At 51.3% G+C, this 26,652-nt stretch overlaps 1 protein-coding gene across 1 annotated transcript in view; it reads right to left on the reverse strand.

Moving 5' to 3' along the window:
- The window catches only part of LOC140458943 (IgGFc-binding protein-like), a 160,137-nt gene that overhangs the window by 75,706 nt on the left and 57,779 nt on the right, over nucleotides 1–26,652 (reverse strand). Inside the window, exons 14-19 of the mRNA XM_072553677.1 lie at nucleotides 22,433–23,000; nucleotides 17,612–18,210; nucleotides 15,587–16,154; nucleotides 12,245–12,843; nucleotides 10,286–10,853; nucleotides 1,182–1,780 (exon numbers count right to left, since the gene is read on the reverse strand). Of these exons, the coding sequence (XP_072409778.1) occupies nucleotides 1,182–1,780; nucleotides 10,286–10,853; nucleotides 12,245–12,843; nucleotides 15,587–16,154; nucleotides 17,612–18,210; nucleotides 22,433–23,000 (3,501 nt within the window). The remainder of the gene's footprint in view (nucleotides 1–1,181; nucleotides 1,781–10,285; nucleotides 10,854–12,244; nucleotides 12,844–15,586; nucleotides 16,155–17,611; nucleotides 18,211–22,432; nucleotides 23,001–26,652) is intronic.

Raw genomic sequence — 26,652 nt, forward strand, 5'->3', positions numbered from 1 at the left:
TCAGGACCGCTCTTTCAGCAAAACCTTCACTGTCGCTGTCAGGAATGTGCCTCAATGTGTGCTTTATGTTCATTCATTCACTGGATGTGGGGCTCACTGGCTGGGCCCAGTATTTATTGCCCCGTCCTTAGTTGTCCCCCTTGAGAAGGTGGGGGTGAGCTGCCTTCTTGTCCCGCTGTAGGGTAGACTCACAATATCCCTGACGGAGGGAATCCCAGGATTCTGACCCTGGAAGGAATGGCCGATATATTTCCAAGTAAGGACGGTGAGGGGCTTGGAGTGGAATTTGCAGGGGGTGGTGTTCCCATGTACCTGCTGCCCCTTGTCCTTCTAGATGGAAGTGGCCTTGGGCTTGGAAAATGCTGTCCGAGGGTCTTTGGTGAGTTTCTGCAGTGCATCTTGTAAATGGGACACACTGCTGTTCCTGAGCGTCGGTGGGGGATGGAGGGGATGTTTGTGGATGTGGCGATAATCCAGCGGGGGCTGCTTTGTCCATCTCGGGTGTAGTTTGAGCTGCCACCATTCAGGGCAAGTGTGGAGTATTCCCTCACCCTCCTGCCTTGTGCCTTGTCGACAGTGGGATAGGCTTTGGGGGGGAGTCAGGAGGGGAGTTACTCACTGCAGGATTCCCATCCTCTGACCTGCTCTTGTAGCCACTGACATTACGTGGCTTGGTTAGGGTAATTTGTCCGCGGGAATTTTCCCGTAGTGTCCACGAACATACAGGTTAGGGGGGATTGGCCATGGGATTTTGTCCCATAGAATCCAGGAATTTGAGGCCAGGTGTGTTAGCTATGAGATATGCAGGATTAATGGGATTGTGTTGTGGGACAATGGATCAGGGTGGGATGCCATTCCCAGGGTCAGTGTGCACTCAATGGGCTGAACGGCCTCCTTCTGTTTGTGGGGATTCTAACAGATCCTTTAGCAGAATAATGAATGAGCCAAAGGGTCATTGAGACAATACAGGAGGCAGGGTTACAAACCCCATGGTCAGTATGGGGGAGGGGGTGTGTGTTAGGGAAGGGGGTGTCTGGAGAGCACACCTCGGGGAGACTGAAATTGGGAATGTGCTTCCCTGGCATTCAGGATCCAGCACAATCCCTCTGATACCCACGATGGGCCGAACATCCTCTCTCTGTGCTGTCAGTGTCAATCCCTCTCATTGTCCTTGTGTTTACCTGCACTCTGCCCGTTTGACTCCTCGACACCTGGATCCGATGGCCATACACCTGAACTTCAACCAGACGTGTCCAGGACACAGCCTGGGACCCGCGATGATCGTTCTCCACAGCAACACTGAATGCGGTCAGGTTCGCAGCCTCTCCACACGACTTACTGAAGGTGTATTTACAAGAGCCTTGGAAATCAAACCTCTTGCCGTCAAAGCTGGTGTAATGGGGGTCACCGGAGGCGAGGCAGGTGCCACGTGCTCTGGGGTAGCAGCCCCGTACCCCGTTCACCAGGCGGCAATCTTCATGGTGCCCACAGCTGAAAGCGGAACAGCTCATGCCAACACTGGCGTTGAGGCAGCTACATTTCTGACTGCAGCTCTCAGTCAGGATGACACTCTCACCTTTGCTGTAGTAACGACCTTGGAAGGAGCAGCCACACTCAGCGGAGGTCACACACACACCTCCGCTCAGCAAGTAACCCGTGTCACACTTGCAGCCCTCCACGCACGGCTCGTTGCAAAACAACAGCGCGTTAGGATCAGTGCAAGTGGCTGGGCAGGCGCTAGTGCAGGTCTCGTAGTGACTGTGTGGTGGACACTGCATCTCTGAAACACAAAATGACACGGTGGAAGGGGAATTACAGTCAGTGATCCAAAAGGGAAATCTTTCCCCACAATGTGCCTCGATGTGAAACCTTTGGAAGCAGCAATTCATTGCTCTGTTCAGTTTCACTGTCTGCTGTTGAACACAGAGACAATCCTTATCCCAATGTCCTGTCACTAACCGACAGGGTGGGATGGGCTGTACCGAGCAGAATACCCAGGTTCCATAAGGTTACACTGCTCTATTCTGACCGGTCACTGCTTGGTAAAGCTGTCTTCAGCAAATCTCTGACTCTGATCCTGTACTTAGATTCCAGAAAGAGTTCAATCGACAGTTACAGCAAAGATGGTTGAGGGAAAATAAAGCTGATGCTGCAGTGGGTAACATATTGGTTTGTGTTAGTGATTGGCTGGTTAACAGAAAACACAGAGCAGATATCAGTGGCTCTTTTGTACGACTGCAAGATGTTTTCTTTCATTTGTGATTTGGTTTGATGTATCATTTCCAGTGGTGGGAGACTGTGTATTGAGTCGGAAGAGATAGGAGAGGTCTTGAACAAGTACTTCTCTTCAGTATTTACGAACGAGAGGGACCGTATTGTTGAAGAGGAGAGTGTGAAACGGACTGATAAGCTAGAAGAGATACCTGTTAGGAAGGAAGATGTGTTGGACATTTTGAACAACTTGAGGATAGACAAGTCCCCCGGGCCTGACGGGATATATCCTAGGATTATGTGGGAAGCAAGAGAGGAAATTGCAGGACCGTTGGCAATGATCTTCTCGTCTTCACTGGCAACGGGGGTGGTACCAGGGGACTGGAGAGTACCGAATGGTGTGCCCCTGTTCAAAAAAGGGAATAGGGATAACCCCGGGAATTACAGGCCAGTTAGTCTTACTTCTGTGGTAGGCAAAGTAATGGAAAGGGTACTGAGGGATAGGATTTACGAGTATTTGGAAAGACACTGCTTGATTAGGGACAGCCAGCACGGATTTGTGAAGGGTAGGTCATGCCTTACAAGTCTTATTGAATTCTTCGAGGAGGTGACCAAGCATGTGGATGAGGGTAGAGCAGTGGATGTAGTGTACATGGATTTTAGTAAGGCATTTGATAAGGTTCTCCATGGTAGGCTTATGCGGAAAGTCAGGAGGCATGGGATAGAGGGAAATTTGGCCAATTGGATAGAAAACTGGCTAACCGGTCGAAGTCAGAGAGTGGTGGTAGATGGTAAATATTCAGCATGGAGCCCAGTTACAAGTGGAGCTCCGCAGGGATCAGTTCTGGGTCCTCTGCTGTTTGTAATTTTTATTAATGACTTAGATGAGGGAGTCGAAGGGTAGGTCAGTAAATTTGCAGATGATACAAAGATAGGTGGAGTCGTGGACAGTGAGGAGGGCTGTTGTCGGCTGCAGAGGGACTTAGATATGATGCAGAGTTGGGCTGAGGAGTGGCAGATGGAGTTCAACCCTGCCAAGTGTGAGGTTGTCCATTTTGGAAGAACAAATAAGAATGCGGAATACAGGGTTAATGGTAGGGTTCTTGGTCAGGTGGAGGAACAGAGGGATCTTGGGGTCTATGTACATAGACCTTTGAAGGTTGCCACTCAGGTGGATAGAGTTTTTAAGAAGGCCTATGGAGTATTATCGTTCATTCGCAGAGGGATTGAATTCAAGAGTCGTGAGGTGATGTTGCAGCTGTACAGGACTTTGGTTAGGCCACAGTTGGAGTACCGTGTGCAGTTCTGGTCGCCTCACTTTAGGAAAGGTGTGGAAGCTTTGGAGAGGGTGCAGAGAAGATTTACCAGGATGTTGCCTGGAATGGAGAGTAGGTCGTACGAGGATAGGTTGAGAGTTCTCGGCCTTTTCTCGTTGGAACGGCGAAGGATGAGGGGTGACTTGATAGAGGTTTATAAGATGATCAGAGGAATAGATAGAGTAGACAGTCAGAAACTATTTCCCCGGGTACAACAGAGTGTTACAAGGGGACATAAATTTAAGGTGAAGGGTGGAAGGTATAGGGGAGATGTCAGGGGTGGGTTCTTTACCCAGAGAGTGGTGGGGGCATGGAATGCGCTGCCCGTGGGAGTGATAGAGTCAGAATCATTGGTGACCTTTAAGCGGCATTTGGATAGGTACATGGATGGGTGCTTAATCTAGGATACAAGTTCGGCACAACATCGTGGGCCGAAGGGCCTGTTCTGTGCTGTATTGTTCTATGTTCTATTTCCCATGTACCTCATTCACAACTGAATGTTGTTAATGTACCAGCCACAACCACTTCCAATGGCAGCTCATTCCAAGTGCGTACCACACACTGTGTGAAAAAGTTACCCCTCAGGTTCCTTTTTATCCACCACCCCCACCCCCCCCACCCCCAAATCAGAAACTGACAACCTCTCGTCCTTGATTCCCCTACCCTGGGAAAGAAAAACTGAGTGCATTCACCCTCTCAGTGCCAATCATGATCTTATACCCTTCTACAAGATCACCCAGTCAGTCTCCCACACTCAAGTGAAAAGATTACCATTTACCACTGACTTATATAACCTAACACTGTGGGTAAATTACCATGGCCAATTCACCTGACCTGCACATCCCTGGGCAGTATGGGACAATTTCCCATGGCCAATCCACACTAACCTGCACATCACTGGGCACTAATGGACAATTTCCCATGGCCAATCCACCCGAACCTGCACATCACTGGGCACTATGGGACAATGTCCCATAGCCAATCCACCCGAACCTGCACATCACTGGGCACTATGGGACAATGTCCCATAGCCAATCCACCCTAACCTGCACATCCCTGGGCACTATGGGACAATTCCCCATGGCCATTCCACCCTAACCTGCACATCACTGGGCAGTATGGGACAATTTCCCATGGCCAACCCACTGTGACCTGCACATCCCAGGACACGATGGGACAATTTCCCATGGCCAATCCACCCTAACCTCCACATCCCTGGGCACTATGGGACAATTTCCCATGGCCAATCCACCCTAACCTGCACATCCCTGAGCACAATGGGACAATTTCCCGTGGACAATCCACCCTAATCTGCACATCCCTGGGCACTATGGGACAATTTCCCATGGCCAATCCACCCTAACCTGCACATCCCTGGGCACTATGGGACAATTTCCCATGGTAAAAACAATGACTGCAGATGCTGAAAACCAAATACTGGATTGGTGGTGCTGGAAGAGCACAGCAGTTCAGGCAGCATCCAACGAGCAGCGAAATCGACGTTTCGGGCAAAAGCCCTTCATATGGGACAATTTCCCATGGCCAACCCACTGTAAGCTGCACATCCCTGGACACGATGGGACAATTTCCCATGGTCAATCCACCCTAACCTCCACATCCATGGACACCATGGGAAAATCTCCCACAGCCAATCCACCCGATACTGCACATTACTGGGAACTATGGGACAATTTCCCATGGCCAATCCACCCGAACCTGCACATCACTGGGCACTAATGGACAATTTCCCATGGCCAATGCACCCTAACCTGCACATCCCTGGGCACGATGGGACAATGTCCCATAGCCAATCCACCCTAACCTGCACATCACTGGGCAGTATGGGACAATTTCCCATGGCCAACCCACTGTGACCTGCACATCCCAGGACACGATGGGACAATTTCCCATGGCCAATCCACCCTAACCTCCACATCCCTGGGCACTATGGGACAATTTCCCATGGCCAATCCACCCTAACCTGCACATCCCTGAGCACAATGGGACAATTTCCCGTGGACAATCCACCCTAATCTGCACATCCCTGGGCACTATGGGACAATTTCCCATGGCCAATCCACCCTAACCTGCACATCCCTGGGCACTATGGGACAATTTCCCATGGTAAAAACAATGACTGCAGATGCTGAAAACCAAATACTGGATTGGTGGTGCTGGAAGAGCACAGCAGTTCAGGCAGCATCCAACGAGCAGCGAAATCGACGTTTCGGGCAAAAGCCCTTCATATGGGACAATTTCCCATGGCCAACCCACTGTAAGCTGCACATCCCTGGACACGATGGGACAATTTCCCATGGTCAATCCACCCTAACCTCCACATCCATGGACACCATGGGAAAATCTCCCACAGCCAATCCACCCGATACTGCACATTACTGGGAACTATGGGACAATTTCCCATGGTCAATCCACCCTAACCTACACAGGCCTGGGCACTATGGGACAATTTCGCATGGCCAACCCACCCTAACCTTCACAACCCTGGACACTATGGGACAATTTCCCATGGCCAATACACCCTAGCCTGCACATCCCTGGGCACTATCAGACAATTTCACATGGCCTATCCACCCTAACCTGCAGGTCCCTGGGCACTATGGGACAATTTCCCATGGCCAATTCACCCTAACCTGCACATCCCTGGACACTATGGGACAATTTTCCATGGCCAATCCACCCTAACCTGCACATCCCTGGGCACTATAAGACAATTTTCCATGGCCAATCCACCCTAACCTGCACATCCCTGAGCACAATGGGACAATTTCCCGTGGACAATCCACCCTAATCTGCACATCACTGGGCACTATGGGACAATTTCCCATGGCCAATCCACCCTAACCTGCACATCACTGGGCAGTATGGGACAATTCGCCATGACCAATCCACCCTACCCTGCACTTCACTGGGCACTATGGGACATTTCCAATGGCCAACCTACCGTCACCTGCACATCCCGAGACACTATGGGACAATTTCCCGTGGCCGATCCACCCTAACATCTACATCCCTGGGCACTATGGGACAATTTCCCACGGCCAATCCACCCTAATCTGCACATCCCTGGGCACAATGGGACAATTTCCCGTGGACAACCCACCCTAATTTGCACATCCCTGTACACTATGGGACAATTTCCCATGACCAATCCACCCTAATCTGCACACCCCTGGACACTATGGGACAATTTCCCATGACCAATCCACCCTAACCTGCACATCCCTGGGCACTATGGGACAATTTCCCATGGCCAATCGACCCTAACCTGTACATCAAGGAAAAGCCCCTGTGTGTCCTAGATAAATATGTACCTGTCAGGCAGGAGGAAGATAGAAAACACGGGAGCCGTGATTTACTAAGGAAGTGGAATCCCGGGTCAAGAAGAAAAATGTGATTTATGTTTGGACAAAATGTGAAAGCTCAGTGAGGGCGCTTGAGGGTTACATGGAAGTCAGGAAAGCCCTAAAAGGAGAGCTCAGAAGAGCCAGTAGGAGACATGAGAAGTTGTTGGTGGATAGGACCAGGGTTAACCCTAAGGCTTTCCATAGGTATGTCAGGAATAAAAGAATGACAAGAGTTAAATTAGGGCCAATCAAGTATAATAGTGGCAAGTTGTGTGTGGGCTCAGAGGAGATTGGGGAAGCGCTAAATAAAGATTTTTTGACAGTGTTCCCTATAGAAAATGAAAATGTTGGTGACGAAGATACAGAGCTACTTGCATCTAGACTCAAAGAGATTGAGGTTCACAAGGAAGAGGTATTAGAAATACTGCAGAGTGTGAAAATACACAAGTCCCCTGGGCCAAATGGGATCTATCCTAGGATCCTCTGGGAAGCAATGGAAGAGATTGCCGAGCCTTTGGCATTGATCTTCGATTCATCATTGTCTACAGGAATAGTGCCTGAGGACTGGAGGATAGCAAATGTGGTTCCCTTGTTCAAAAAGGGCAGTAGAGACAACCCTGTAATTACAGACCAGTGAGTCTCACTTCAGTTCTTGGTAAAGTGTTGGAAAAGGTTATAAGAGATTGGATTTATCACCATCTAGAAAATAAAAATCTGATCAGGGACAATCAGCATAGTTTTGTGAAGGGTAGGTCCTGCCTAATTAATCTTATTGAGTTTTTTGACAAAGTGACCAATGAGAGTAAACGGGTTGATGTGGTGTATATGGATTTCAGCAAGGTGTTCGATAAGGTTCCCCACAGTAAGCTATTATACAAAATGCGGAGGAATGGGATTGTGGGAGTAAAACCAGTTTGGATCAGTAATTGGCTTGCTGAAAGAAAACAGAGGGCTGTAGTTGATGGAACATGCTCACCTTGGTGTCCAATTACTCACGGCGTACCGCAAGGCTTGGTGTTGTGTCCACTACTGTCCGTCATTTTTATAAATGCCCTGGATGAGGGCTTAGAAGGGTGTGTTAGTAAATTTGCGAATGTCACAAAGGTCGGTGGAGTTGTGGATAGTGATGACGGATGTAGTAGGTTGCAGAGAGACATAGATAGGATGCAGAGCTGGGCTGGGAGCTGGCAAATGGGGTTTAATGTGGACAAGTGTGAGGTGATTCACTTTGGACAGAGTAATCAGAATGCAAAGTACTGGGCTAATGAAATGTTTCGTCAGAGTGTAGATGAGCAGAGAAGTACACAGATCCCTGAAAGTTGCCACCCAGATTGACAGGGTTGTTAAGAAAGCATTCAGTGTTTTGGCCTTTATTAATAGAGGGATTGAGTTCCGGAACCAGGAGGTTATGCTGCAACTGTACAAAGCTCTGGTACGGCCACACTTGGAGTATTGTGTACAGTTCTGGTCACCACATTATAAGAAGGATGTGGAAGCTTTGGAAAGGGTGCGGAGGAGATTTACGAGGATGTTGCCTGGTGTGGAAGGAATGTCTTATGAGGAAAGGCTGAGGGCCTTGAGGCTGTTCTCGTTAGAGAGAAGAAGGTTAAGAAGTGACTTAATAGAGACACACAAGATAATCAGAGGGTTAGATAGGGTGGACAGGGAGATCCTTTTTTCCACGTATGGGGACGGCAAACACGAGGGGACACAACTTTAAAGTGAGGGGAGATAGGTATAAGACAGATGTCGGAGAGAGCTTCTTTACTCAGAGAGTAGTAAGGATATGGAATGCTTTGCCTGCAACGGTGGTAGATTCGCCAAGTTTAAGTCATTGGACAGGCAAATGGAAGAATTGGGATGGCAAACTCGAGGGGGTCCATCCGTCCTAACCTACACATCCCTGGGCACTATACACCTCCTCCCTCACCTCTATCCAAGGCCCTAAAGGAGCCTTCCACATCCATCAAAGTTTCACCTGCACATCCACCAATATCATTTACTGTATCCGTTGCTCCCGATGTGGTCTCCTCTACATTGGGGAGACTGGGCGCCTCCTAGCAGAGCGCTTTAGGGAACATCTCCAAGACACCCGCACCAATCAACCAAACCGCCCCGTGGCCCAACATTTCAACTCCCCCTCCCACTCTGCCGAGGACATGGAGGTCCTGGGCCTCCTTCACCGCCGCTCCCTCACCACCAGACGCCTGGAGGAAGAACGCCTCATCTTCCGCCTCGGAACACTTCAACCCCAGGGCATCAATGTGGACTTCAACAGCTTCCTCATTTCCCCTTCCCCCACCTCATCCTAGTTTCAAACTTCCAGCTCACTTACTGTCTCCTTGACTTGTCCGACCTGCCTATCTTCTTTTCCACCTATCCACTCCACCCTCTTCTCTATGACCTATCACCTTCATCCCCTCCCCCACTCACCCATTGTACTCTATGCTACTCTCTCCCCGCCCCCACCCTCCTCTAGCTTATCTCTCCACGCTTCAGGCTCACTGCCTTTATTCCTGATGAAGGGCTTTTGCCCGAAACGTTGATTTCGCTGCTCGTTGGATGCTGCCTGAACTGCTGTGCTCTTCCAGCACCACTAATCCAGCATTTGATTTTCAGCATCTGCAGTCATTGTTTTTACTATGTGACAATTTCCCATGGCCAATCCACACTAACCTACACATCCCTGGACACTATGGCCAGTGCACACTGACCTACACATCCCTGTGCACTATGGGACAATTACCCATGGCCAGTCCACACTGACCTACACGTCCCTGGGGCATTATGTGACAATTTCCCATGGCCAATCCACACTGACCTACACATCCCTGGGCACTATGGGACAATTTCCCATGGCCAACCCACCCTAACCTGCACTTCCCTGGGCACTATGGGACAATTTCCCATGGCCAGTCCACCCTAACCTGCACATCTTTGGAGTGTGGGAAGAAACCGGAACACAGGGAGGAAACCCACGCAGACGCGGGGAGATTGTAAAAACTCCTCGCAGACAGTCCCCCGGGGGTGGGATCGAACCGGGGTGCCTGGCGCTGTGGGGGTAGCAGTACTAACCAATGAGACACATTGCTGGCCCGATTTGTGTAACGGAATGGGCTGTGCACACACTCTCAGGGAGCAGAGTCCCTGAATATGTTTAAGGCAGAGGGGGTTAGATTCATGCTAAACCCAGTGCTGAAAGGTTATCAGGGAGTGGGCTAGCAGGAAGGTGGAGCAATCAGATCAGCTGTGAGCTGCCTCCTTGATGACGGGCTGAGTGGCCACCTCCTCCCATGTCCCCATGGAAACGGCCAAAGGCAGTGACCACGAGCTCGGAGTGACCGTGATTTGTCGCAGGGGCCAGTGGCTCCCAAAGACAACTTTGGTCCTTACCGCAGCCAGTGACATTTCTCCAATCTCCGGTCATCATTCCCCGTCTCTGACACTCTGCTGCGTACGATCCAATCGCCTGACACAGCAGCTCCCTGCTCACTCCCACGGCGCACAGATCAAAGATGCAGTTTTCCTGGGAAGTCAGCGGGCTCAGTTCCGAATGGCACTGCTGGAATGGCCCACTGACCTTACTCAGAACACCACAGTAACTTTCGGAGCTCAACAGGCGGCGGACAGAGTCACTGCACAGAATCACCGAGCCCGGATCGTCCGAGCACACAGCCTCGGGATCGGAGATTTTCCAGCTGTTCCCGAACACTGCTGCTGTAGACAGCGCCGTGCCGTTGGGAGACACAAAATCGTCTGCCGGCTCTCCGTTGAAGTTTCCACACAGTCCGCACAGTGAGCCCGAATACAGACTGGGGACCATCACCTCCGCGTAATGGCTCCAGTCGTAGGACACTCGGAGCCCAAACACCGTCTCCAGCACCGCCGCTGATCCGCTCTGGAAAAGACGGGCTTTCCCCGATTCTAAACTCACTGGCAAATTGACACTCTCTCCGTTTACCTGGCAACAGAGAAACAGAAGCTGGACTTGGGACAGAAATAGGGGGGAACACAGCAACAAATCACTGTCCCCTCCCCCCAATATCCCTCCCTCAGGAACAGGAGAAATGGCTCTCGGATTCTCCCGGAATTCTGCTCTTCCTGGAACACCTCCACCAGGGACCCATTTCCCCAAACCGCATTGACCCCCTCCCGATACATCAGGGAAAATCAGGACCGCTCTTTCAGCAAAACCTTCACTGTCGCTGTCAGGAATGTGTCTCAATGTGTGCTTTATGTTCATTCATTCACTGGATGTGGGGCTCACTGGCTGGGCCCAGTATTTATTGCCCCGTCCTTAGTTGTCCCCCTTGAGAAGGTGGGGGTGAGCTGCCTTCTTGACCCGCTGTAGGGTAGACTCACAATATCCCTGACGGAGGGAATGACAGGATTCTGACCCTGGAAGGAATGGCTGATATATTTCCAAGTAAGGACGGTGAGGGGCTTGGAGTGGAATTTGCAGGGGGTGGTGTTCCCATGTACCTGCTGCCCCTTGTCCTTCTAGATGGAAGTGGCCTTGGGCTTGGAAAATGCTGTCCGAGGGTCTTTGGTGAGTTTCTGCAGTGCATCTTGTAAATGGGACACACTGCTGTTCCTGAGCGTCGGTGGGGGATGGAGGGGATGTTTGTGGATGTGGCGATAATCCAGCGGGGGCTGCTTTGTCCATCTCGAGTGTAGTTTGAGCTGCCACCATTCAGGGCAAGTGTGGAGTATTCCCTCACCCTCCTGCCTTGTGCCTTGTCGACAGTGGGATAGGTTTTGGGGGGGAGTCAGGAGGGGAGTTACTCACTGCAGGATTCCCATCCTCTGACCTGCCCTTGTAGCCACTGACATTACGTGGCTTGGTTAGGGTGAAGTGTCCGTGGGAAATTGTCCCGTAGTGCCCAGGAACATGCAGGTTAGGGGGGATTCGCCATGGGAAATTTTCCCATAGTGTCCAGTGATTTGAGGCCAGGTGTGTTTACCATGAGAGATGCAGGATTATTGGGATTGTGTTGTGGAACAATGGATCAGGGTGGGATGCCCTTCCCAGGGTCAGTGTGTACTCAATGGGCTGAACGGCCTCTTTCTGTCTGTGGGGATTCTAACAGTCCCTTTAGCAGAATAATGAATGAGCCAAAGGGTCATTGAGACAATACAGGAGGCAGGGTTACAAACCCCATGGTCAGTATGGGGGAGGGGGTGTGTGTTAGGGAAGGGGGTGTCTGGAGAGCACATCTCTGGGAGACTGAAATTGGGAATGTGCATCCCTGGCATTCAGGATCCAGCACAATCCCTCTGATACCCACGATGGGCCGATCATCCTCTCTCTGTGCTGTCAGTGTCAGTCCCTCTCATTGTCCTTGTGTTTACCTGCACTCTGCCCGTTTGACTCCTCGACACCTGGATCCGATGGCCATACACCTGAACTTCAACCAGACGTGTCCAGGACACAGCCTGGGACCCGCGATGATCGTTCTCCACAGCAACACTGAATGCGGTCAGGTTCGCAGCCTCTCCACACGACTTACTGAAGGTGTATTTACAAGAGCCTTGGAAATCAAACCTCTTGCCGTCAAAGCTGGTGTAATGGGGGTCACCGGAGGCGAGGCAGGTGCCACGTGCTCTGGGGTAGCAGCCCCGTACCCCGTTCACCAGGCGGCAATCTTCATGGTGCCCACAGCTGAAAGCGGAACAGCTCATGCCAACACTGGCGTTGAGGCAGCTACATTTCTGACTGCAGCTCTCAGTCAGGATGACACTCTCACCTTTGCTGTAGTAACGACCTTGGAAGGAGCAGCCACACTCAGCGGAGGTCACACACACACCTCCGCTCAGCAAGTAACCCGTGTCACACTTGCAGCCCTCCACGCACGGCTCGTTGCAAAACAACAGCGCGTTAGGATCAGTGCAAGTGGCTGGGCAGGCGCTAGTGCAAGTCTCGTAGTGACTGTGTGGTGGACACTGCATCTCTGAAACACAAAATGACACGGTGTAAGGGGAATTACAGTCAGTGATCCAAAAGGGAAATCTTTCCCCACAATGTGCCTCGATGTGAAACCTTTGGAAGCAGCAATTCATTGCTCTGTTCAGTTTCACTGTCTGCTGTTGAACACAGAGACAATCCTTATCCCAATGTCCTGTCACTAACCGACAGGGTGGGATGGGCTGTACCGAGCAGAATACCCAGGTTCCATAAGGTTACACTGCTCTATTCTGACCGGTCACTGCTTGGTAAAGCTGTCTTCAGCAAATCTCTGACTCTGATCCTGTACTTAGATTCCAGAAAGAGTTCAATCGACAGTTACAGCAAAGATGGTTGAGGGAAAATAAAACTGACGTTGTAGTGGGTAACATACTGGTTTGTGTTAGTGATTGGCTGGTTAACAGAAAACACAGAGCAGATATCAGTGTCTCTTTTGTACGACTGCAAGATGTTTTCTTTCATTTGTGATTTGATTTGATGTATCATTTCCCATGTACCTCATTCACCATTGAATGTTGTTAAAATACAAGGCACAACCACTTCCAATGGCAGCTCTTTCCATGTGCGTACCACCCTCTGTGTGAAAAAGTTACCCCTCAGGTTCCCTTTTATCCTCCCCTCCATCAGAAACTGACACACTCTCGTCCTTGATTCCCCGACCCTGGAAAAAAAACTGAGCACATTCACCCTCTCAGTGCCAATCATGATCTTATACACTTCTACAAGATCACCCAGTCAGTCTCCCACACTCAAGTGAAAAGAATCCCATTTTCCTCTGACTTGTGTAACCTAACACTGTGGGTAAATTAGCATGGCCAATCCTCCCTCACCTGCACATCCCTGGACACTATGGGACAATTTCCCACGGTCAATCCACCCTAACCTGCACATCCCAGAGCACTATGGGACAATTTCCCATGGCCAACCCACCCTAACCTGCACTTCACTGGGCACTATGGGACAATTTCCCATGGCCGACCCACCCTAACCTGCACATCCCTGGGCACTATGGGACAATTTCCCACGGCCAATCCACCTGGGCACTATGGGACAATTTACCACGGCCAATTCACCTGACCTGCACATCCCTGTGCACTATGGGACAATTTCCCATGGCCAATCCACCCTAACCTACACATCACTGGGCACTATGGGACAATTTCCCACGGCCAATTTACCTGACCTGCACATCCCTGTGCACTATGGGACAAAAACCTATGGCCAATCCACCCTAACCTACACATCCCTGGGCACGATGGCACAATTTCCCTCGGACAATCCACCCTAACCTGCACATGCCTGGGCACTATGGGACAATTTCCCACAGCCAATGCACCTGACCTGCACATCCCTGTGCACTATGGGACAATTTCCCACGGCCAATGCACCCTAACCTCCACACCCCTGGGCAGTATGAGACAACTTCCCACCGCCAATCCACCCTAACCTCCACACCCCTGGGCACTATGGGACAATTTCCCATGGCCAATCCACTCTAACCTGCACATCTCTGGGCACTATCTGACAATTTCCTATGGCCAATCCACCCTGACCTGCACATCCCTGGGCACTATGGGACAATTTCCCATGGCCAATCCACCCTAACCTGCACATCCCTGGGCACTATGCGACAATTTCCCATGGCCAATCCTCCCTAACCTGCACATCCCTGGGCACTCTGGGACAATTTCCCACGGCCAATCCACCCTAACCTCCACACCACTGGGCAGTATCAGACAACTTCCCACCGCCAATCCACCCTAACCTGCACATCTCTGGGCACTATCTGACAATTTCCTATGGCCAATCCACCCTAACCTGCACATCCCTGGGCACTATGCGACAATTTCCCATTGCCAATCCTCCCTAACCTGCACATCCCTGGTCACTCTGGGACAATTTCCTATGGCCAATCCACCCTAACCTGCACATCCCTGTGCACTATGCGATAATTTCCCACGGCCAATCCACCCTAACCTGCACATCCCTGTGCACTATGGGACAATTTCCCCATGGCCAATCCACGCTAAACTGTACACCCCTGGTCACTGTGGGACAATTTCCCATGGTCAATCCCTGGGACATTATGACACAATTTCCCATGGTCAATCCCTGGGACATTATGACACAATTTCCCATGGTCAATTCACCCTAACCTGCACATCCCTGGGACATTTTGGGACAATTTCCCATGGCCAGTCCACCCTAACCTGTGCATTCCTGTGCACTATGGGACAATTTACCATGGCCAATCCACCCTAACCTGCACATCTTTGGACTGTGGGAAGAAACCGGAGCACCCGGAGGAATCCCACGTAAACGCGGGGAGATTGTGCAAACTGCTCGCAGACAGTCCCCCGGGGGTGGGATCGAACCGGGGTGCCTGGCGCTGTGGGGGTAGCAGTACTAACCACTGAGACACATTGCTGCCCCGATTTCTGTAACGGACTGGGCTGTGCACACAGTCTCAGGGAGCAGAGTCCCTGAATATGTTTAAGGCAGAGGGGGTTAGATTCATGCTAAACCCAGTGCTGAAAGGTTATCAGGGAGTGGGCTAGCAGGAACGTGGAGCAATCAGATCAGCTGTGAGCTGCCTCCTTGATGACGGGCTGAGTGGCCACCTCCTCCCATGTCCCCATGGAAACGGCCAAAGGCAGTGACCACGAGCTCGGAGTGACCGTGATTTGTCGCAGGGGCCAGTGGCTCCCAAAGACAACTTTGGTCCTTACCGCAGCCAGTGACATTTCTCCAATCTCCGGTCATCATTCCCCGTCTCTGACACTCTGCTGCGTACGATCCAATCGCCTGACACAGCAGCTCCCTGCTCACTCCCACGGCGCACAGATCAAAGATGCAGTTTTCCTGGGAAGTCAGCGGGCTCAGTTCCGAATGGCACTGCTGGAATGGCCCACTGACCTTACTCAGAACACCACAGTAACTTTCGGAGCTCAACAGGCGGCGGACAGAGTCACTGCACAGAATCACCGAGCCCGGATCGTCCGAGCACACAGCCTCGGGATCGGAGATTTTCCAGCTGTTCCCGAACACTGCTGCTGTAGACAGCGCCGTGCCGTTGGGAGACACAAAATCGTCTGCCGGCTCTCCGTTGAAGTTTCCACACAGTCCGCACAGTGAGCCCGAATACAGACTGGGGACCATCACCTCCGCGTAATGGCTCAAGTCGTAGGACACTCGGAGCCCAAACACCGTCTCCAGCACCGCCGCTGATCCGCTCTGGAAAAGACGGACTTTCCCCGATTCTAAACTCACTGGCAAATTGACACTCTCTCCGTTTACCTGGCAACAGAGAAACAGAAGCTGGACTTGGGACAGAAATAGGGGGGAACACAGCAACAAATCACTGTCCCCTCCCCCCAATATCCCTCCCTCAGGAACAGGAGAAATGGCTCTCGGATTCTCCCGGAATTCTGCTCTTCCTGGAACACCTCCACCAGGGACCCATTTCCCCAAACCGCATTGACCCCCTCCCGATTCATCAGGGAAAATCAGGACCGCTCTTTCAGCAAAACCTTCACTGTCGCTGTCAGGAATGTGCCTCAATGTGTGATTTATGTTCATTCATTCACTGGATGTGGGGCTCACTGGCTGGGCCCAGTATTTATTGCCCCGCCCTTAGTTGCCCCCCTAGAGAAGGTGGGGGTGAGCTGCCTTCTTGACCCGCTGCAGTCCATGTGCTGTAGGGTAGACCCACAATATCCCTGAGGGAGGGAATCCCAGGATTCTGACCCTGGAAGGAATGGCTGATATATTTCCAAGTCAGGACGGTGAGGGGCTTGGAGGGGAACTTGCAGGGGGTGGTGTTCCCAGGTACCTGCTGCCCCTTGTCCTTCTAGATGGAAGTGGCCTTGGGCTTGGAAAATGCTGTCTGAGGGTCTTTGGTGAGTTTCTGCAGTGCATCTTGTAAATGGGACACACTGCTGTTCCTGAGCGTCGGTGGGGGATGGAGGGGATGTTTGTGGATGTGGCGATAATCCAGCGGGGGCTGCTTTGTCCATCTCGGGTGTAGTTTGAGCTGCCACCATTCAGGGCAAGTGTGGAGTATTCCCTCACCCTCCTGCCTTGTGCCTTGTCGACAGTGGGATAGGTTTTGGGGGGGAGTCAGTAGGGGAGTTACTCACTGCAGGATTCCCATCCTCTGACCTGCTCTTGTAGCCACTGTGTTTATGTGACTTGGTTAGGGTGAAGTGTCCGTGGAAAGTGTCCCATAGTGCCCAGGAACATGCAGGTTATGGTGAAATGACCATGGGAAATTGTCCCGTAGTGTCCAGGGATGTGCACATTATGGAGGATCGGCCATGGGAAATTGTCCCATAGTGTCCAGTGATTTTAGGCCTGGTGTGTTAGCTATGAGAGATGCAGGATTATTGGGATTGTGTTGTAGGACAACGGATCAGGGTGGGATGCCTTTCCCAGGGTCAGTGTGCATTCAATGGGCTGAACAGCCTCTTTCTGTCTGTGGGGATTCTAACAGCCCCTTGAGCAGAATAATGAATGAGCCAAAGGGTCATTGAGACAATACAGGAGGCAGGGTTACAAACCCCATGGTCAGTATGGGGGAGGGGGTGTGTGTTAGGGAAGGGGGTGTCTGGAGAGCACACCTCGGGGAGACTGAAATTGGGAATGTGCTTCCCTGACATTCAGGACCCAGCACAACCCCTCTGATACCCACGATGGGCCGAACATCCTCTCTCTGTGCTGTCAGTGTCAGTCCCTCTCATTGTCCTTGTGTTTACCTGCACTCTGCCCGTTTGACTCCTCGACACCTGGATCCGATGGCCATACACCTGAACTTCAACCAGACGTGTCCAGGACACAGCCTGGGACCCGCGATGATCGTTCTCCACAGCAACACTGAATGCGGTCAGGTTCGCAGCCTCTCCACACGACTTACTGAAGGTGTATTTACAAGAGCCTTGGAAATCAAACCTCTTGCCGTCAAAGCTGGTGTAATGGGGGTCACCGGAGGCGAGGCAGGTGCCACGTGCTCTGGGGTAGCAGCCCCGTACCCCGTTCACCAGGCGGCAATCTTCATGGTGCCCACAGCTGAAAGCGGAACAGCTCATGCCAACACTGGCGTTGAGGCAGCTACATTTCTGACTGCAGCTCTCAGTCAGGATGACACTCTCACCTTTGCTGTAGTAACGACCTTGGAAGGAGCAGCCACACTCAGCGGAGGTCACACACACACCTCCGCTCAGCAAGTAACCCGTGTCACACTTGCAGCCCTCCACGCACGGCTCGTTGCAAAACAACAGCGCGTTAGGATCAGTGCAAGTGGCTGGGCAGGCGCTAGTGCAGGTCTCGTAGTGACTGTGTGGTGGACACTGCATCTCTGAAACACAAAATGACACGGTGTAAGGGGAATTACAGTCAGTGATCCAAAAGGGAAATCTTTCCCCACAATGTGCCTCGATGTGAAACCTTTGGAAGCAGCAATTTATTGCTGTGTTCAGTTTCACTGTCTGCTGTTGAACACAGAGACAATCCTTATCCCAATGTCCTGTCACTAACCGACAGGGTGGGATGGGCTGTACCGAGCAGAATACTCAGGTTCCATCAGGTTACACTGCTCTATTCTGACCGGTCACTGCTTGGTAAAGCTGTCTTCAGCAAATCTCTGACTCTGATCCTGTACTTAGATTCCAGAAAGAGTTCAATCGACAGTTACAGCAAAGATGGTTGAGGGAAAATAAAACTGACGTTGTAGTGGGTAATATATTGGTTTGTGTTAGTGATTGGCTGGTTAACAGAAAACACAGAGCAGATATCAGTGTCTCTTTTGGACGATTGCAAGATGTTTTCTTTCATTAGTGATTTGATTTGATGTATCATTTCCCATGTACCTCATTCACCATTGAATGTTGTTAATGTACCAACCACTTCCACTTCCAATGGCAGCTCATTCCATGTGCGTACCACCCTCTGTGTGAAAAAGTTACCCCTCAGGTTCCCTTTTATCCTCCCCTCCATCAGAAACTGACACCATCTCGTCCTTGATTCCCCGACCCTGGAAAAAAAACTGAGCACATTCACCCTCTCAGTGCCAATCATGATCTTATACCCTTCTACAAGATCACCCAGTCAGTCTCCCACACTCAAGTCAAAAGAATCCCATTTTCCTCTGAGTTGTGTAACCTAACACTGTGGGTAAATTAGCATGGCCAATTCACCTGACCTGCACATCGCTGGACACTATCGGGCAATTTTCCATGGCCAATTCACCCGAACCTGCACATCGCTGGACACTATGGGACAATTTTCCATGGCCAATCCACCCTAACCTCCACACCACTGGACACTATGAGACAACTTTCCACCGCCAATCCACCCTAACCTACACATCCCTGGGCGCTATGGGACAATTTCCCATGGCCAACCCACACTAACCTGCACTTCACTGGGCACTAGGGGACAATTTCCCATGGCCAATCCACCATAACCTGTACATCCCTGTTCACTATGGGACAATTTCCCATGGCCAATCCCCTCTAGACTGCACATCCCTGGGCACTATGGGACAATTTCCCATGGCCAATCCACCCTAACCTGCACATCCCTGGGCACGATGGGACAATTTCCCATGGCCAATCCACCATAACCTGCACATCCCTGTTCACTGTGGGACAATTTCCCATGGCCAATCCACCCTAACAGCACATCCCTGGGCACTATGGGACAATTTCCCACGGCCAATTTACCTGACCTGCACACCCCTGTGCACTATGTGACAATTTCCCATGGCCAATCCACCCAATCCTGCACATCCCTATGCACTATGGGACAATTTCCCATGGCCAATCCACCCTAACCTACACATCCCTGGGCACGATGGCACAATTTCCCATGGCCAATCCACCCTAACAGCACATCCCTGGGCACTATGGGACAATTTCTCACGGCCAATTCACCTGACCTGCACACCCCTGTGCACTATGGGACAATTTCCAATGGCGAATCCACCCTAACCTGCACATCCCTCGGCACTATGGGACAATTTCCCATGGCGAATCCACACTAACCTACACATTCCTGGGGCATTATGGGACAATTTCCCATGGCCAATCCACCCTAACCTGCATATCCCTGGGACATTTTGGGACAATTTCCCATGGCCAATCCACCCTAACCTGTACATCCCTGGGCACTATGGACAATTTCCCATGGCCAATCCACCCAAACCTGCACGTCCCTGGGCACTATGGGACAATTTCCCATGGCCAATCCACCCTAACCAGCACGTCCCTGGGCACTATGGAACAATTTCCCATGGCCAATCCACCCAAACCTGCACGTCCCTGGGCACTAGGGGACAATTTCCCATGGCCAACCCACCCTAACCAGCACATCCCTGGGCACTATGGGACAATTTCCCATGGCCAATCCACCATAACCTGCACTTCCCTGTTCACTATGGGACAATTTCCCATGGCCAATCCACCCTAACAGCACATCCCTGGGCACTATGGGACAATTTCCCACGGCCAATTTACCTGACCTGCACACCCCTGTGCACTATGGGACAATTTCCAATGGCGAATCCACCCTAACCTGCACATCCCTCAGCACTATGGGACAATTTCCCATGGCGAATCCACACTAACCTACACATTCCTGGGGCATTATGACACAATTTCCCATGGCCAATCCTCCCTCACCTGCACATCCCTGGACACTATGGGACAATTTCCCACGGTCAATCCACCCTAACCTGCACATCCCAGAGCACTATGGGACAATTTCCCATGGCCAACCCACCCTAACCTGCACTTCACTGGGCACTATGGGACAATTTCCCATGGCCGACCCACCCTAACCTGCACATCCCTGGGCACTATGGGACAATTTCCCACGGCCAATCCACCTGGGCACTATGGGACAATTTACCACGGCCAATTCACCTGACCTGCACATCCCTGTGCACTATGGGACAATTTCCCATGGCCAATCCACCCTAACCTACACATCACTGGGCACTATGGGACAATTTCCCACGGCCAATTTACCTGACCTGCACATCCCTGTGCACTATGGGACAAAAACCTATGGCCAATCCACCCTAACCTACACATCCCTGGGCACGATGGCACAATTTCCCTCGGACAATCCACCCTAACCTGCACATGCCTGGGCACTATGGGACAATTTCCCACAGCCAATGCACCTGACCTGCACATCCCTGTGCACTATGGGACAATTTCCCACGGCCAATGCACCCTAACCTCCACACCCCTGGGCAGTATGAGACAACTTCCCACCGCCAATCCACCCTAACCTCCACACCCCTGGGCACTATGGGACAATTTCCCATGGCCAATCCACTCTAACCTGCACATCTCTGGGCACTATCTGACAATTTCCTATGGCCAATCCACCCTGACCTGCACATCCCTGGGCACTATGGGACAATTTCCCATGGCCAATCCACCCTAACCTGCACATCCCTGGGCACTATGCGACAATTTCCCATGGCCAATCCTCCCTAACCTGCACATCCCTGGGCACTCTGGGACAATTTCCCACGGCCAATCCACCCTAACCTCCACACCACTGGGCAGTATCAGACAACTTCCCACCGCCAATCCACCCTAACCTGCACATCTCTGGGCACTATCTGACAATTTCCTATGGCCAATCCACCCTAACCTGCACATCCCTGGGCACTATGCGACAATTTCCCATTGCCAATCCTCCCTAACCTGCACATCCCTGGTCACTCTGGGACAATTTCCTATGGCCAATCCACCCTAACCTGCACATCCCTGTGCACTATGCGATAATTTCCCACGGCCAATCCACCCTAACCTGCACATCCCTGTGCACTATGGGACAATTTCCCCATGGCCAATCCACGCTAAACTGTACACCCCTGGTCACTGTGGGACAATTTCCCATGGTCAATCCCTGGGACATTATGACACAATTTCCCATGGTCAATCCCTGGGACATTATGAGACAATTTCCCATGGTCAATTCACCCTAACCTGCACATCCCTGGGACATTTTGGGACAATTTCCCATGGCCAGTCCACCCTAACCTGTGCATTCCTGTGCATTATGGGACAATTTACCATGGCCAATCCACCCTAACCTGCACATCTTTGGACTGTGGGAAGAAACCGGAGCACCCGGAGGAATCCCACGTAAACGCGGGGAGATTGTGCAAACTGCTCGCAGACAGTCCCCCGGGGGTGGGATCGAACCGGGGTGCCTGGCGCTGTGGGGGTAGCAGTACTAACCACTGAGACACATTGCTGCCCCGATTTCTGTAACGGACTGGGCTGTGCACACAGTCTCAGGGAGCAGAGTCCCTGAATATGTTTAAGGCAGAGGGGGTTAGATTCATGCTAAACCCAGTGCTGAAAGGTTATCAGGGAGTGGGCTAGCAGGAACGTGGAGCAATCAGATCAGCTGTGAGCTGCCTCCTTGATGACGGGCTGAGTGGCCACCTCCTCCCATGTCCCCATGGAAACGGCCAAAGGCAGTGACCACGAGCTCGGAGTGACCGTGATTTGTCGCAGGGGCCAGTGGCTCCCAAAGACAACTTTGGTCCTTACCGCAGCCAGTGACATTTCTCCAATCTCCGGTCATCATTCCCCGTCTCTGACACTCTGCTGCGTACGATCCAATCGCCTGACACAGCAGCTCCCTGCTCACTCCCACGGCGCACAGATCAAAGATGCAGTTTTCCTGGGAAGTCAGCGGGCTCAGTTCCGAATGGCACTGCTGGAATGGCCCACTGACCTTACTCAGAACACCACAGTAACTTTCGGAGCTCAACAGGCGGCGGACAGAGTCACTGCACAGAATCACCGAGCCCGGATCGTCCGAGCACACAGCCTCGGGATCGGAGATTTTCCAGCTGTTCCCGAACACTGCTGCTGTAGACAGCGCCGTGCCGTTGGGAGACACAAAATCGTCTGCCGGCTCTCCGTTGAAGTTTCCACACAGTCCGCACAGTGAGCCCGAATACAGACTGGGGACCATCACCTCCGCGTAATGGCTCCAGTCGTAGGACACTCGGAGCCCAAACACCGTCTCCAGCACCGCCGCTGATCCGCTCTGGAAAAGACGGACTTTCCCCGATTCTAAACTCACTGGCAAATTGACACTCTCTCCGTTTACCTGGCAACAGAGAAACAGAAGCTGGACTTGGGACAGAAATAGGGGGGAACACAGCAACAAATCACTGTCCCCTCCCCCCAATATCCCTCCCTCAGGAACAGGAGAAATGGCTCTCGGATTCTCCCGGAATTCTGCTCTTCCTGGAACACCTCCACCAGGGACCCATTTCCCCAAACCGCATTGACCCCCTCCCGATACATCAGGGAAAATCAGGACCGCTCTTTCATCAAAACCTTCACTGTCGCTGTCAGGAATGTGTCTCAATGTGTGCTTTATGTTCATTCATTCACTGGATGTGGGGCTCACTGGCTGGGCCCAGTATTTATTGCCCCGTCCTTAGTTGTCCCCCTTGAGAAGGTGGGGGTGAGCTGCCTTCTTGTCCCGCTGTAGGATAGACTCACAATATCCCTGAGGGAGGGAATCCCAGGATTCTGACCCTGGAAGGAATGGCTGATATATTTCCGAGTCGGGACAGTGAGGGGCTCGGAGGGGAACTTGCAGGGGGTGGTGTTCCCATGTACCTGCTGCCCCTTGTCCTTCGAGATGGAAGTGGCCTTGGGCTTGGAAAATGCTGTCTGAGGGTCTTTGGTGAGTTTCTGCAGGTCATCTTGTAAATGGGACACACTGCTGTTCCTGAGCGTCGGTGGGGGATGGAGGGGATGTTTGTGGATGTGGCGATAATCCAGCGGGGGCTGCTTTGTCCTTCTCGAGTGTAGTTTGAGCTGCCACCCTTCAGGGCAAGTGTGGAGTATTCCCTCACCCTCCTGCCTTGTGCCTTGTCGACAGTGGGGTAGGTTTTGGGGGGGAGTCAGGAGGGGAGTTACTCACTGCAGGATTCCCATCCTCTGACCTGCTCTTGTAGCCACTGACATTACGTGGCTTGGTTAGGGTGAAGTGTCCGTGGGAAATTGTCCCGTAGTGTCCAGGAACATACAGGTTAGGGGGGATTGGCCATGGGAAATTTTCCCATAGTGTCCAGTGATTTGAGGCCAGGTGTGTTAGCTATGAGAGATGCAGGGTTATTGGGATTGTGTGGTGGGACAACGGATCAGGGTGGAATGCCTTTCCCAGGGTCAGTGTGCACTCAATTGGCTGAACATCCTCTTACTGTCTGTGGGGATTCTAACAGTCCCTTTAGCAGAATAATGAATGAGCCAGAGGGTCATTGAGACAATACAGGAGGCAGGGTTACAAACCCCATGATCAGTATGGGGGAGGGGGTGTGTGTTAGGGAAGGGGGTGTCTGGAGAGCACATCTCTGGGAGACTGAAATTGGGAATGTGCATCCCTGGAGTTCAGGATCCAGCACAATCCCTCTGATACCCACGTTGGGCCGAACATCCTCTCTGTGCTGTCAGTGTCAATCCCTCTCAATGTCCTGGGTGGAAGGTTTGCTCCAGTGGTTCAGGAGGGTTTAAACTAGTATGGCAGGGGGTTGGGAACCTGAGCTATATACCGGGGGTGAGAGTTGACGGAGATGAGGCAATAGTAAGAGGTAGCGCAGCCAGTGGGAAGGAATTTCCTGGGAAAGAATCAAGGGATCGGTTAAAGTGCGTTTGCTTTAATGTAAGGAATATCAGGAATAAAAGTGATGAGCTTAGAGCATGGATCAGTACCTGGTGCTATGATGTTGTGGCCATAATAGAGACTTTGGTTTCTCAGGGGCAGGAATGGTTGCTGGATGTTCCAGGGTTTAGAGCATTTAAAAAGAATAGGGAGTGGGGGGTAAGAGGAGGGGGTGTAGCCCTGCTAATCAGAGAGGGTATCACAGCTACAGAAGTTACCATTGTCGAGGAGGGTCTGCCTACCGAGTCAGTATGGGTGGAAATTAGGAACAATAAGGGAGCAGTCACCTCTTTAGGGGTTTACTACAGGCCCCCCAATAGCAACAGGAAGATTGAAGAAAGCATAGGTCGGCAGATTTTGGAAAGGAGTGGACGTAGTAGGGTTGTTGTAATGGGTGACTTTAACTTTCCCAATATTGATTGGAACCTCCTTCGAGCAGATGGTTTGGAAGGAACTGTTTTTGTCAGGTGTGTTCAGGAGGGTTTCCTAACTCAGTACGTTGACAGGCCGACGAGGGGAGAGGCCATTTTGGATTTGGTGCGCCGCAATGAGCCGGGGCAGGTGTCAGATCTTCTGGTGGGAGAGCATTTTGGTGATAGTGAACACAACTGCCTCACATTCTACATAGCTATGGAGAAGGAGAGAAGCATGCACAATGGAAGGATATTTAATTGGGGAAAAGGAAACTATGATATTATCAGACGTGAGTTGGGAAGCATAGACTGGGAGCAATTGTTCCATGGAAAGGGCACTATAGACATGTGGAGACTGTTTAAGGAGCAATTGTTGTGAGTGATGAATAAATATGTCCATCTGAGACAGGCAAGAAGGGGTAAGATAAAGGAACCTTGGATGACGAGAGCGGTGGAGCTTCTCGTCAAAAGGAAAAAGGTAGTTTACGTCAGGTGGAGGAAGCTAGGGTCAAGCTCAGCTCGAGAGGATTACAGGCAGGTGAGGAAGGAGCTCAAAAATGGTCTCAGGAGAGCCAGGAGGGGGCACGAGAAAGGCTTGGCAGGAAGGATTAGGGAGAATCCAAAGGCATTTTGCACGTATGTGAGGAATAAGAGAATGGTCAAAGAAATAGTAGGGCCTATCAGGGATAGCATAGGGAACTTGTGTATGGAGTCTGAGGAGGTAGGGGAAACCCTAAATGAGTATTTTGCTTCTGTCTTTACTAAAGAGAAGGACCTTGTAGTGAATGAAATCATTGAGGAGCAGGTGTGCATGCTGGAATGGATAGAGATAGAGGAAGCTAATGTGCTGAAAATGTGGACAAACATTAAGATTGACACGTCGCCAGGCCCGTACCAGATTTGTCCTCAGCTGCTTTGGGAAGTGAGAAATGTGATTGCTTTGCCACTTGCAAAGATCTTTGCAGCCTCGCTGTCCATTGGATTCGTACCTGAGGACTGGAGGGAGGCAAATGTAATTCCTCTCTTCAAGAAAGGAAATATGGAAATCCCTGGCAATTATAGATCAGTCAGTCTCACGTCTGTCGTCTGCAAGGTGTTAGAAAGGATTCTGAGGGATAGGACTTATGACCATCTGGAAGAGCACGGCTTGATTAAAGACAGTCAGCACGGCTTTGTGAGGGGCAGGTCATGCCTCACAAACCTTATTGAGTTCTTCAAAAATGTTACTAGTCAAGTTGATCATGGTCGAGCTGTGGATGCAGTGTATATGGACTTCAGCAAGGCATTTGATAAGGTTCCCCATGGTGAACTCGTTCAGAAGGTCAGGAGGAGTGGGATACAGGGAAATTTAGCTGTCTGGATACAGAATTGACTGGTTGACAGAAGACAGCGAGTGGGAGTGGAAGGAAGGTTTTCTGCCTGGAAGTCAGTGGTGAGTGGTGTTCCACAGGGCTCTGTTCTTGGGCCTTGACACTTTGTAATTTTTATTAATGACTTGGATCAGGGGATTGAAGGATGGGTCAGTAGGTTTGAAGACGACACAAACGTTGGAGGTGTCGTTGACAGTATAGAGGACTGTTGTAGGCTGCAGTGTGACATTGACAGGATGCAGAGATGGGCTGAGAGGTGGCAGATGGAGTTCAACCTGGATAAATGCATTTTGGACAGTCGAA

This window comes from Chiloscyllium punctatum, chromosome 34, assembly GCF_047496795.1.
Source record: "Chiloscyllium punctatum isolate Juve2018m chromosome 34, sChiPun1.3, whole genome shotgun sequence".
NCBI lineage: Eukaryota > Metazoa > Chordata > Chondrichthyes > Orectolobiformes > Hemiscylliidae > Chiloscyllium > Chiloscyllium punctatum.